At 37.5% G+C, this 12,896-nt stretch overlaps 1 protein-coding gene across 2 annotated transcripts in view; it reads left to right on the plus strand.

Annotated features, from left to right (window-relative positions):
* The window catches only part of ANKHD1 (ankyrin repeat and KH domain containing 1), a 140,019-nt gene that overhangs the window by 72,981 nt on the left and 54,142 nt on the right, over window positions 1–12,896 (plus strand). For both annotated transcript variants that reach the window (XM_066388027.1, XM_066388026.1), the window contains 2 exons: window positions 9,697–9,784; window positions 12,668–12,795. In XM_066388027.1, coding sequence (XP_066244124.1) covers window positions 9,697–9,784; window positions 12,668–12,795 — 216 coding nt within the window. The remainder of the gene's footprint in view (window positions 1–9,696; window positions 9,785–12,667; window positions 12,796–12,896) is intronic.

Raw genomic sequence — 12,896 nt, forward strand, 5'->3', positions numbered from 1 at the left:
AGTTTAATTTTTCTTTGTTACTTGTGACTTTTAGAAACTAAGCTAATAAAAATCCATAGATTAGTGCCTCTTAATCTCTTTTCCATCTCAGTTCTCCCAAGGGATATGAATCTCATCAGTAACAGTAGATCATTAAGGTAATGGAATCATAAGTGGTGGGCTGGAAGAACATGTCCTGCAGGGGAGATTATCAGAGTACTCTAGTAGATACGTAGTATAAAACAGTCTACCTCCCCTCTCCTGGGATTCTAGTCCTTCCCCCAGACAATGTTCTCCAGCTCCAAGAAAACACTACCTCTGTGATATAGTTAAAATCCTTATGTATGTATATAGTATATGCCTAGGGTGCCCATGACTATGATTTTAAAGGAAATCAACTGATTTTGAAGAAAATAAACAATGTAAAAATGAATTTTGTAATCTGAAATCAAATAGAAAAAAACTGCACCTTTTTTCTCATAGCGCTTATTTATCAGAAATACAACTTTGTAGTGTATTTTACAGGGATAAGCTTTTAGGGGATTTATGAGCTCTAATTATCTACTTACCAGTATATTTCAATTGTTAGCGATAAGCTTACTTTATTAAGTGGTCACTTTAAATATGACTTCTGACTTTTTTTTGTATTTGTATTTTAATGAAGTGAGAAGCAGGGAGGCAGAGACAGACTCAGGCATGCGCCCTGCTGGGATCTACCCGGCAAGCCCACTACGGGGCGATGCTTTGCCCATCTAGGGTGTTCTTCTGTTGCAACCGGAACCATTCTAGTGCCTGAGGCAGAGGCCATGGAGCCATCCTCAGTGACCAGGCCAACTTTGCTCCAGTGGAGCCTTGGCTGTGGGAGGGGAAGAGAGACATAGAGAAGAAGGAGAGGGGGAAGGGTAGAGAAGCAGATGGGCATTTCTCCTGTGTGCCCTGGCCGGGAATCGAATCCAGGACTTCCACATACTGGGCCAATGCTCTACTAGTGAGCTAACCAGCTAGAGCTGGCCTCCAACTTTTTAAATGCTAACTTTTTATTAAAGTATCATATATACATATTGTTTAGTTTTATTACTGGAATACTTACCAATTTTTTCTTGACCTAAAACTGTGAAATACACAAAATTCCTAATGTATTTTTTTTAAAGGCCAAGTTCTTTTTTTCTAGGTTATTGTATGTTGAGTGAGTTCTTTTCGGCTATCTCGATTGTTTAAACACAGTACAAATGGTTTTCAGTTGTGAAGGTAATGCCTATTTACTTTTTTGAACCTCTCTGCTCTCTCTCATTTTAAACACATAGACATAAATAAAATATGGAAGAAAAACAAACTAAACTAAAAAATATGTAGCTGTACCCAGGAACAAGATTAAAGAACACTGTGGACTAGAAATGGGTCATGGATCCACAGTTGAAGCTATATGCCCAAGAAGAATTAAGGCTTAAAAACCATGGGCAGTGAGACTGGGGTTTCAACCTCTTTGGGTAAAGAAGTGAGACTGAATACGTCTCACATGGAGCAGGCCAAATAGATCTAGTCTACTTGAATGAAGCAAGGAACTGAGACCAGGTGTTATCCTATCTGTGAACCAAGATAAAAAAAATAAAGCTCCAAGCAGCTTCCCATAGTTGCAATTGGAATTTAGCTTAATTGTTCTTGGTAGAGAGGAGAAGCAAAGACCGCAGTAACTAAAACTTCGAGAGCACATTGTTTGATTTAGTGAGCAGAACTGAAATATTTCCACGAGTACCAGAAACAATATTGGTAAAAGATCTTCTGACTTGAAGGCCAGACTGAAGCAACTGTCAAATCATCTGATAAGGGATAAGTTCGATGGAAATAAAAGAAAAAAACAACTCTCATGCACATGAGCTTATTCAAATAAAAAGGTTTATAAAGCTCAAATGCAAATTGTCAAGAGAGGTAGTCCAAATATAAGGACACAAACAAAAAGCAGCAAAACAGGAGACTTCATGTCCAAGGAAATTGAAATAAAAGACTTTAACCTTGAATATTTTAAGCATGCTTCTTTTAAACTGTGGCCAATAGCTGTAAAACAATGTGAGACAATAAAACAAAAAATGATAATTATGAATTTAACAAAGGTGGATATGAAATAGGGGGGGAGAAATTGTGAAAGTAAGAACTCTGTGTAGGAGAAACAGTATATTGAATAGTTGAATAAAGAATTAATGAATTGGGTGAGAAGACAAGAAATAACACAATACAGCACAGATATGAAGAGAAATTGAGAGAAAAAACAGATTGAGAAGCTCCATCATATATCTATTTGAAGTTCCTGAAGGAGAGGTTAGAAATAGAAAGCAGAGGCAATGTTTGAAGAAATAATGATGTAGAGTTTTCTAGAACTTAATTCAGATATGAATCCTTGTTTGAAAAATTAATAACTAAGCAGAGCAAATGAAACAGAATTTTAAGGATAAAGAAAAATGTCTAAAGCTACTGGAAGAAAAAAGGCATTACTTACAAAGGAACAATAATCAAAATTTTGACAGCAGATTCTCATCAACAGTAATATTCACACCCTGCCACCCACCCTGTCAGAAAGAGTGCAGGGCCTGTGAGAGCCAGAACTGCCCTGCCCTGCTGAGGTTTCCCAAGTTATCTGCGTACATCATCTCTGTCCTTGCAGGGTGGGTATCCATGGAGCACAATAGACTGTGGCTCAGATTCTCGTACAGTCTCCCCTTTCCTTCAGGGTGATCCCCAAAGTGAACTCTGGTGGACTGTGCCGAGCCTTAGTAAAGCAGTGATTGATGTCTAAAGTAATAATGACACAGAAGATAGTGGGGGTTAATACCCTCAAAGTATCAAGAGAAAATAACAAAACATAGAATTTTGTAAACAACGATTATTCCAAAGAAGGAAAAATAAGCATATTCTCAGGTCTACAAAGAATAAAAGCTTACCACGTAAGGCCCTTGCTAAAAGAACTACTAAAAGATGTATACACCAATAAGGAGAAAAGTGAACTTTGGAGGAAGGCCTGGGATGCAAGAAACTACGGTAAGCTAATAAATTGGTAAAAAATATTGTAAATACACATTTTTTAGTATAAACTCTAGATTTTATGCTTAAAACCAAAGTAGTGCTAAAATTTTAGACAGCAATAACATGAAATTCAGAAGGATATATTAGAAGGTTAAAAGCCATTTTAAAGGCTTTGTGTTGTTGAGAGAAGAATCAGACACTAAATAACTAAATATTTTAAGAAAAATATATTAGTAATCAGTGATAGAAACATTTTGTAAGGCATATTACAATATTAATATCAGACAAAATGGAGTTTTAGACCAAAAGCATTTTTAGAGATAGATAAATGCTCCAACTGATAACAATCACTAATCAATAGATAACAATCTACGTTTCAAATAAAGTAGAAAATTATGAAATTACAAGAAAATTTTATAGGGATAACATCTTTTCACACTTCGATGAAACTATTGCAAAGAATAAAAAAATCAGGTTTGCTCTTTTTAAATAAATAGGCTATGTGATCTTTTCCAGTACATGGGACATGGATAGGAATTGTCCATGTTTTAGGCCAGAGTATTTAAAACAGACACCTTAATCATTGGACAACATTATCTGATCTCTAATGCTTTAAAATTACAAATCAGTAATAAAACCTTTTTTTTAAATCTCATTTAGAAAATGAAAAATACTTTTACATAATTCATGGGTTAAAGAGGCAATCCTAGTAAAAATTACAAAGTAGAAATTATCTTAAAAACTACACATCAAAACTTGAGTAAGAGGATACAACTTAAATGGTCTGTAGAAGAAAAATTTTATATGTGTATAGATGTGAGTAAATCAAGCTAATTTAAAAACAAAAGCAAAGAAGGAAATAGATAAAAGCGAATGCTAACAGACAAGAAAATAATGTAAAGATAAGGAGAAAAAGGAGAAAAAACAGGTGTGAAAAGCAAAATTAAAAGCTGATTTTAAAAATCTACTGAAATAGATAAAATATGCCAGCCATTTTTTCAAAAAAGGGAAAGGCATAGGTAAATCATAGACACTTAAAAGGAGTTATTTAAAGAAAAAGGTGTGTCGGGGGGTTTATAACTTTGTTATAGTAGAGAGCTTTAAAATTTCCAAAGTAATCATGAACAATCAAATTTAAATACTTAGATGAAATTAGCCTGACCTGGTGTGGCGCAATGGATAAAGCATCGACCTGTAATGCTGAGAGATCGCCAGTTCAAAACTCTGGGCTTGCCCAGTCAAGGCACATATGGGAGTTGATGCTTCTTGCTCCTCCCTCCCTTCTCTCTCTCTCTTGCTCTCTTCCCTCTCTAAAATGAATAAATAAATAAGTTATAAATACTTAGATAAAATTAATACTGATTTTTTTCTGTAAATATACAAATGATCAAAATTGACTCAAGGAGTCCTCAGTAGAATAATAAGCATATTGCAAATTGAATCAGTAGTTTAAAATCAGCCATCCAGTGAAGGAAAGAGGCTCAGGTGGATTTATAGGTGAGTTTTAGTAAGTGTTTAAGGAATAGATAATCCTTATGTTATGCTAGCTGTTCCCAAGAACAGAGAAAAATTGTTAAACTGCACAATATCTAAGTTTATAGCCTTGAAAAATAATCTTCTGTGTTTATGAAGGAAAATCATAATGTATATCTTGAAATTTTATTGACCTGGAACAAATATTGCCTCTACTAATAAACCCAACATTTGTAAGTAATAAATACAAATTTGATTCCTATTTTAAAAGGATATAGTGGTCAGATATTTTGGTACAAATGATACATGTTGTGGGATATATATTATTAATTTTAGGACATGAAATATTGTAAATACATGATAAGTTATAACATTGTTTTACCAGCCATTTTCTCAAACATAATTATATTGTTCAAATCCAAAGGCATCATAGACACTTAAAGGGAGTTTTTTAAAGAAAAAGGTGTGTGTGGGGGGAGGTTATGTTTTAGGCCAGAGTCCTTAAAACAGACTCCTTAATCATATGAACTACGTTATCTGATCTCTATTGCTTTAAAATTACAAATCAATAATAAAATCTTTTTTAAAAAATTCCATGCATTTAGGAAATGAAAAATACTTTTACATAATTCATGGGTTATAGCCTTGGAACATAATTATGTTGCTCAAATCCAAAGGCATGAATGTATATTAATTAATAGGGAGGAAAATAAATAGGCATTTTTTATATCATTTATTTCAGAAATTTTATTAGTTTGTTGGATTTTGAAATTTGATTTGACCTTGGGATAGTACTTTCTTATTTTTTATCAGCTATGGCAGTGGTCGGCATACTCATTTGTCAACAGAGCCAAATATTAACAGTACAATAATTGAAATTTCTTTTGAGAGCCTTTTTTTTTTTTTTTTGCATTTTTCCGAAGCTGGAAACAGGGAGGCTGTCAGACAGACTCCCGCATGCGCCGACCGGGGTCCACCTGGCATGCCCCCCAGGGGGCGATGCTCTGCCCCTCTGGGGCGTGGCTCTGTTGCATCCAGAGCCATTCTAGCGCCTGAGGCAGAGGCCACAGAGCCATCCTCAGCGCCCAGGCCATCTTTGCTCCAATGGAGCCTCAGCTGTGGGAGGGGAAGAGAGAGACAGAGAGGAAGGAGAGGGGGAGGGGTGGAGAAGCAGATGGGCGCTTCTCCTGTGTGCCCTGGCCAGGAATCGAACCCGGGACTCCTGCACACCAGGCCAACGCTCTACCACTGAGCCAACTGGCCAGGGCTGAGAGCCAAATTTTTTAAACTTAAACTATATAGGTAGGTACATTGTTATTAACTTAATTAGGGTACTCTTAAGTGGGCCAAAGAGCTACACTCAAGGGGCCAAAGAGCCGCATGTGGCTCTCAAGTCCCGGTTTGCCGACCACTGATATGGTAATATTTTAAATATACAGAACTAACAGTTACTTTAAAAGTTTATTCTAAAGTAAAGCTTTTAAAATCTTTTGTATTTGGAATCTAGTTGTGTTTGATAGGTGAGATAAGAAAGAAAGAAAAAAGGAAAAGTGACATTAATATTGCCCACCCATGCTTTAGTAATAATGTAAATAATGCAAATAATCAATGTGTTACTTTTAAGTTTAGCTACTACTCTTAATTTCCTGTTTTGTTTTGTTTTGTTTTGTTTTGTTTCTGTGAGAGAGACAGGCAGGAAGGGAGAGAGATGAGAAGCACTTTAGTTGTTCGTTGATTGCTTCTTAAAGGTGCCTTTACAGGGGGTGGGGGCCAGCTCCAGCTGAGCCAGTGACATCTGGGCTCAAACCAGCGACCATGGGATCATGTCGATGATCCCATGCTCAAGCTGGCAACTTCAGGGTTTCAAACCTGGGACCTCGGTGTCTCATGTTGATGCTCTGTGCCAACACTGTTCAAGCTAAATTAACTATTCTTTCTCTTATTTACTTAGTAGAAAATTACAACTTTAAAGCTTACTAACATTTAAGAGGTCAGTTATGCGTAGTTTCTTCTTGATAAACAGTATTCAGGCTCTTCATTTTAGATGTTAGGTTTATAATGGTAAGCAAAAACGAGTGAGATTGCTGTTCTTGTGAAGCCTACATTTTAGTGGCGGAGACATGTTAGCCAAGTAGTTACACAAACTAATATATGATTGGAACTGTTTTTTAAATTGGGTTTTGGAGAGCAGAAGGAAAAATAAACATTGATTTGTTGTTCCATTTATACATTCATTTGTTGATTCTTACATGTGCCCTGATGGGGAATCAAACCCTCAACCTTGGTGTATTGGGACGATACTCTAACCAACTGAGCTACCCAGGCAGTTCATAGAACTATAAGTCAATAATAAAAAGAGTGATCTATTCAAGAAGTTTAGGAGGTCTTCCTTGAGGAAATAACACTTGATGTGAAGGATGAAAAAGAACAGACAAGTATAACAGGGGAGGGAGAACAATTTAGCAAGTGCCTTGAGGCAAGAGGTAAAACTGGATGAACAACTTTATAGGTCTTTCTGAGTAAGATCTTGATGGTGTATCTTCTGTTTTTGAGATAAATTGCCAGAATCTTAGATTTACCTACATTTGACTGTAAGTTTAAAATCCATTCTAAAGCCAAATTATGTGGCATTATCTATAGTTACTCATTCTTTCATACCTTGGAGTTAATAAAGGTTGTTGTCTTAATAGTATACAAGGTGGGATAAAAGTAGGTTTACAGTTCTTCACATGGAAAATACAATGCTCACAAAAATTAGGGGATATTTCAAAATGAATACAAAGTGATAACAAAAAGCATTTTTTTATTAAACAAGAACATCAGAAAAGCAGTTGAGCCTGACCTGTGGTGGTGCAGTGGATAAAGCGTCGACCTGGAAATACTGAGGTCGCTGGTTCGAAACCCTGGGCTTGCCTGGTCAAGGCACATACGGGAGTTGATGCTTCCAGCTCTTCCCCCCCTTCTCTCTCTCTGTCTCTCCTCTCTCTCTCTCTCTGTCTCTCCCTCTCCTCTCTAAAATGAATTAAAAAATAAAATAAAAAAAAGAAAAGCAGTTGACAAGTCAAAGAAGGATGTTTGATTATGCAAATGAGATGCAAAACCAACTTTTATTTCATTGGTGAAAATGTACTATACAAAAGGCTGAAAGTACTGGAGTATCTGCACATTCCCTGATCCCCTAATTTTTGTGAGCAGGAATACAAGAATAAACTTTTGCGTATTCCTTGTATTCCTACTTTTGCCCCACCCTATATATAACAATTAAAAGTCAAAATATTAATTGATTTTTATAGGAGATTGAGATTCTATACTATCAAGATTTTTTTTTATAAGAAGAGAGAAAAAAAAATCAATTTGTTCTACTTTATGCATTCCTTGATTCATTCTTTTTTATTTAAAAATTAAATTTAATGTGGTGACATGGTTCATAAGAACACATTTATTGATTCTCGTATGTGCCCTGACTGGAGATTGAACCCACAATCTTGGTGTATGGGGATGATGCTCTAACCACCTGAGCTACTTGGCTAGGGTCAAGATTTTTAAAAAAAATATCTTTAGAGTGCAACTCCAGTCACTGCAGGCCAGTGTAACATTTCTATTGTGTTGACAATCTACTTTCTTATTGTTAGTTTGCCTGAGCTGTAGATCAGATATAGTTGTGTAAATAGACTAAATATCCTTTTGGCAGAACAAACATTTTTTTTTAAATATTAATATTTTTATTTTTTATTTTACTTTATTGTATTAACATGAATTCAAGTAGAACACAATTTTTAAATTGATTGTGTGGTAGCTAAAGGATTCTCAGTTAATAAGAACAGAGCTGAAATAAAGTCTGACTTAATCACTGTTCTTTATCAAGTACTTAGTTACAAAAGAGAACTAGAACAACAGAAATTACTGTTTGCATACATTGAGAAAGAGTGGATAGGTGAAAGAACTTTTTATTATCAGCCCCATTTTAATACTTAGATGGTTGCACAAGAGCTCACAGTTCTCCCAACATCCTGTGCTACTTATCATACAAGTATACTCCTTGTAGTGGCATTTGATATTAGGATGGTTGGAAGCTGTTTAATCATTCATTTCACTCGCTGGCAAACTTCTTAGAAAGAATAACAGTCTTTATGTTTTTCTAAAATTGTTTCTTTTGCCTTTTATATTCAAATATTTAATTTCTGCTCTAAGAAATAATCTGCTCATCCCCCCTCCACCCGCTTTACTACTGAAATAACATAGTGTTTTTCTTCAGGGATTGGTTTCTGTCCTATGATAGAGTTTTTTATTCATTTTGAAGAGGAGAGAGCAGAGAGAGAGAGAGAGAGAGAGAGAAGGTAGGGAGGAGCAGGAAGCATCAACTCCCAAATGTGCCTTGACTGGGCAAGCCCAGGGTTTCAAACTGGTGACCTAAGCATTCCAGGTCAAGGCTTTATCCACTGTGCCTCCACAGGTCAGGCCTCATTGGCTTTTTTTTTTTTTTTTAATTTTATTTATTATTATTTTTTTTTTTTTTACAGAGACAGAGAGTGAGTCAGAGGGATAGACAGGGACAGACAGACAGGAACGGAGAGATGAGAAGCACCAATCATTAGTTTTTCATTGTGCGTTGCAACTCCTTAGTTGTTCATTGATTGCTTTCTCATATGTGCCTTGACCGTGGGTCTCCAGCAGACCGAGTAACCCCTTGCTGGAGACAGCGACCTTGGGCTCAAGCTGGTGGAATTTTGCTCAAACCAGATGAGCCCGCGCTCAAGCTGGCGACCTCGGGGGTCTCGAACCTGGGTCCTCTGCATCCCAGTCCAACGCTCTATCCACTGCGCCACCGCCTGGTCAGGCTCATTGGCTTTTGATATAAGGTCAGGATCCTCCCAATCACCTTGCAATACAAAGGCTTCTTTTTCATAGTTAAGTGAATAGTTAGAAAAACATCTTTTTAGTCTTAGGAATAGGAAAATGCAGCAATTTCTCTTTGGGCATCAAACTAAATATAAGTACTATCTTTCATTGTTATTGTTTGGTATGCAAAACTAAATTTAACTTTAAAAGGTTACACCATCTAGTGCGAACTGAAATTAATCCTATGTTTCGAAGGAATTGAGGTAGGTTGTATAAGTAACTACATGGAGTAAGTACTAAATCTTCATTATATATCTGTGTCACTGGTACTAAGTATTTAAAATAGATGCTTAATGAAATGTTGCTGATGGATTTTTGTTTCTTTATTAGGAACATGAATCTGAAGGTGGAAGAACACCTTTGATGAAAGCTGCAAGAGCTGGTCATTTGTGCACTGTGCAGTTCCTTATCAGCAAAGGTAAAGAAAGCACAAGTGATTGCTTCCAAGAGGCTACAATTTCTGGAAGAAAAGTTCTAAACTCTTGTAATTTATGTTAAAGCTACTTTGCCTACAGCATTAGTGCTATATTCTAGTCTTATTGCTGTATTTTATTCAGTAATCATAGAGCTCATGAGGTACTTACTGGGACCTTTCTTTATTTAAGTTTTTATCAACCAAACAGCATATGGTTACTCCCAGAAGTTGGAAAAGCCAAATGTAAATATCCAGCTATATTTAGTAGATAGTATTTATTGCTCAGGACTTAATAAGGCAGTTCTGCTGGAAATGGTGGTGGGGGGAGGGGTAGAAGGGAGAAAGTCTGTTATGTTGTTTATAGGACAGTTGAATTAATCTAGTTTACAAGGATGTTATATAAACTGATTATATTTAGGTAAAGAAGTTCAAATGATGAAGAGTAGTAGTTCAATACTGTTTACTATAGAAAAATGAAAGGCTACTGAACCCATGTTAAGTTGAAGCTTATAAAATTGCCATTTTATACATCAAAAATGGTGAATAGGCCCTGGCCGGTTGGCTCAGCAGTAGAGCGTCGGCCTGGCGTGCGGGGGACCCCCGTTCGATTCCCGGCTAGGGCACATAGGAGAAGCGCCATTTGCTCCCCCCCCCCCCCTTCCTCTCTGTCTCTCTCTTCCCCTCCCACAGCCAAGGCTCCATTGGAGCAAAGATGGCCCGGGCGCTGGGGATGGCTCCTTGGCCTCTGCCCCAGGCGCTAGAGTGGCTCTGGTCGTGGCAGAGCGACGCCCTGGTGGGCAGAGCGTCGCCCCTGGTGGGCAGAGCGTCGCCCCTGGTGGGCGTGCCGGGTGGATCCTGGTCGGGCGCATGCGGGAGTCTGTCTGACGGTCTCTCCCCGTTTCCAGCTTCAGAAAAATACACACACACACACAAATGGTGTATAATATCAGCAGTTTCATTTGGTTCAGTCTAACTCTATGTACTATAGTGTTAGAGGTACTCTGGCATCTAATGAAAAATCCTAGGATAGAATGGTAAAATGCAAGGAAGGTCCGTCCACTTGGATGATGTTACATAATAAAATAAAAATTTTTTATCTCTGTTCCAATAAAAGTCTGACATTTTGAGCCATTAAGAATGCAGTGTAATATTTTATCAATTTATAAATAAAGTATTTCTTCTTTAATTGGATAAAATGAGGTTTCTTTTCTTTTCTTTTTTTGAGGTTTCTTTTCTTTATACTACATTTTTGCTACCAAATGAGGCTTATCTTTATATAATGTTATAACATACTCTGTAAAATTATTTACCGCAACCACACAGAAGTAATAAACAGATGGCTAACCTTTGAAGTGTTCTCATGTTCCTTTTCTTTTTTTGTGGCAGAGACAGAGAGAGTCAGAGAGAGGGATAGACAGGAAGGGAGAGAGATGAGAAACATCAATTCGTTACGACTCCTTAGTTGAACTAAAAAATCAGTCTTTTTTTCCAGGGGTTAAAAACAACTTTTCAAGAAGAGACTAAGGAAAGATTTTGTGTTTGTTTTTGCTTTAGGTCATATTGTACAAAGCTATTGAGCAACTTACTAAATATTAGTCTTTCAGATAACATATTTAGATAATCTTGTCTTCTCTTTATATCTAGATCCCTTTGACTCATAACATGCACAATATGAAGAATTATTTTTCTCTTAAATATGGGTTAAAAGCCTGACCTGTGGTGGTGCAGTGGATAAAGTGTCAACCTGGAATGCTAAGGTCACCGGTTCAAAACCCTGGGCTTACCTGGTCAAGGCACATATGGGAGTTGATGCTTCCTGCTCCTCCCCCTTCTCTTTCTCACCTCTCTAAAATAAGTAAAATTCTAAAAAGAAAAAGAATTAAAAAAAATATGGGTAAAAAAACCCTGTTTTCTCTACTTTGAGACCTTCCTATATTACCACATACTAGAAATAAATTAAAACTGTCTTTGAAACATTTTGAAAGTTACATACTATGGTATTATTTGATGCTTATGTTAACCTATATATATTTATTAATCTTAGTCTTCTAGATTTTCCATTTTAAAAGTGATATTGAATGGGCCCTGGCCGGTTGGCTCAGTGGTAGAGCATCGGCCTGGCGTGCAGAAGTCCCGGGTTCGATTCCCGGCCAGGGCACACAGGAGAAGCGCCCATCTGCTTCTCCACCCCTCCCCCTCTCCTTCATCTCTGTCTCTCTCTTCCCCTCCCGCAGCCGAAGCTCTATTGGAGCAAAGATGGCCCGGGCGCTGGGGATGGCTCCTTGGCCTCTGCCGCAGGCGCTAGAGTGGCTCTGGTCTCAGCAGAGCGATGCCCCGGAGGGGCAGAGCATCGCCCCCTGGTGGGCAGAGCTTCGCCCCCTGGTGGGCGTGCCGGGTGGATCCCGGTCGGGCGCATGCGGGAGTCTGTCTGACTGTCTCTCCCTGTTTCCAGCTTCAGAAAAATACCAAAAAAAAAAGAAAAAAGTGATATTGAATGAATGAACTACAACTATGTGCAACAGTGTGGATGAATCTCACAAATATTATATTGAGCAAAAGAAGCCAGACACAAACAAAAGAATATACTGTATAAAGTTCATATAAAGTTCAAAAACTAAAACCAGTTTGAAAGGATAGTAGATACCTTTGGGGGCGGTACTGACTAAAAGGGGACACAATGTAGGACTGCTGGTATGTGGATAATGTTCTGTTTCTTTATCCTGGGTGCTGGTGACACAGTGTGTTTCATTTTGTGACAGTTTTTTAAACTATACAATAACGATTTACATGGGAGTTTTTTTGTATCCATACTAGAGTTCAAAAAAATCTTTAAGATGACACTGTTAACTGGCTTTTGCTAAGATTGCTGTTTATTTCTCTTTGAAGGTGCCAATGTGAATAGGGCTACAGCCAATAATGATCATACAGTGGTCTCGCTGGCATGTGCAGGAGGTCACCTGGCAGTTGTTGAACTACTCTTGGCTCATGGGGCTGACCCTACTCATCGACTCAAGGTATTCTACTTAAAAATAAGTGAATAAGTAAATAATATAAACATCATTATTAAAATATGTCTGTCTGGGCCCAGGCCGTTAGCTCAGTGGATAGAGCGTCT

Source organism: Saccopteryx leptura, chromosome 6, assembly GCF_036850995.1.
Source record: "Saccopteryx leptura isolate mSacLep1 chromosome 6, mSacLep1_pri_phased_curated, whole genome shotgun sequence".
Taxonomy (NCBI): domain Eukaryota; kingdom Metazoa; phylum Chordata; class Mammalia; order Chiroptera; family Emballonuridae; genus Saccopteryx; species Saccopteryx leptura.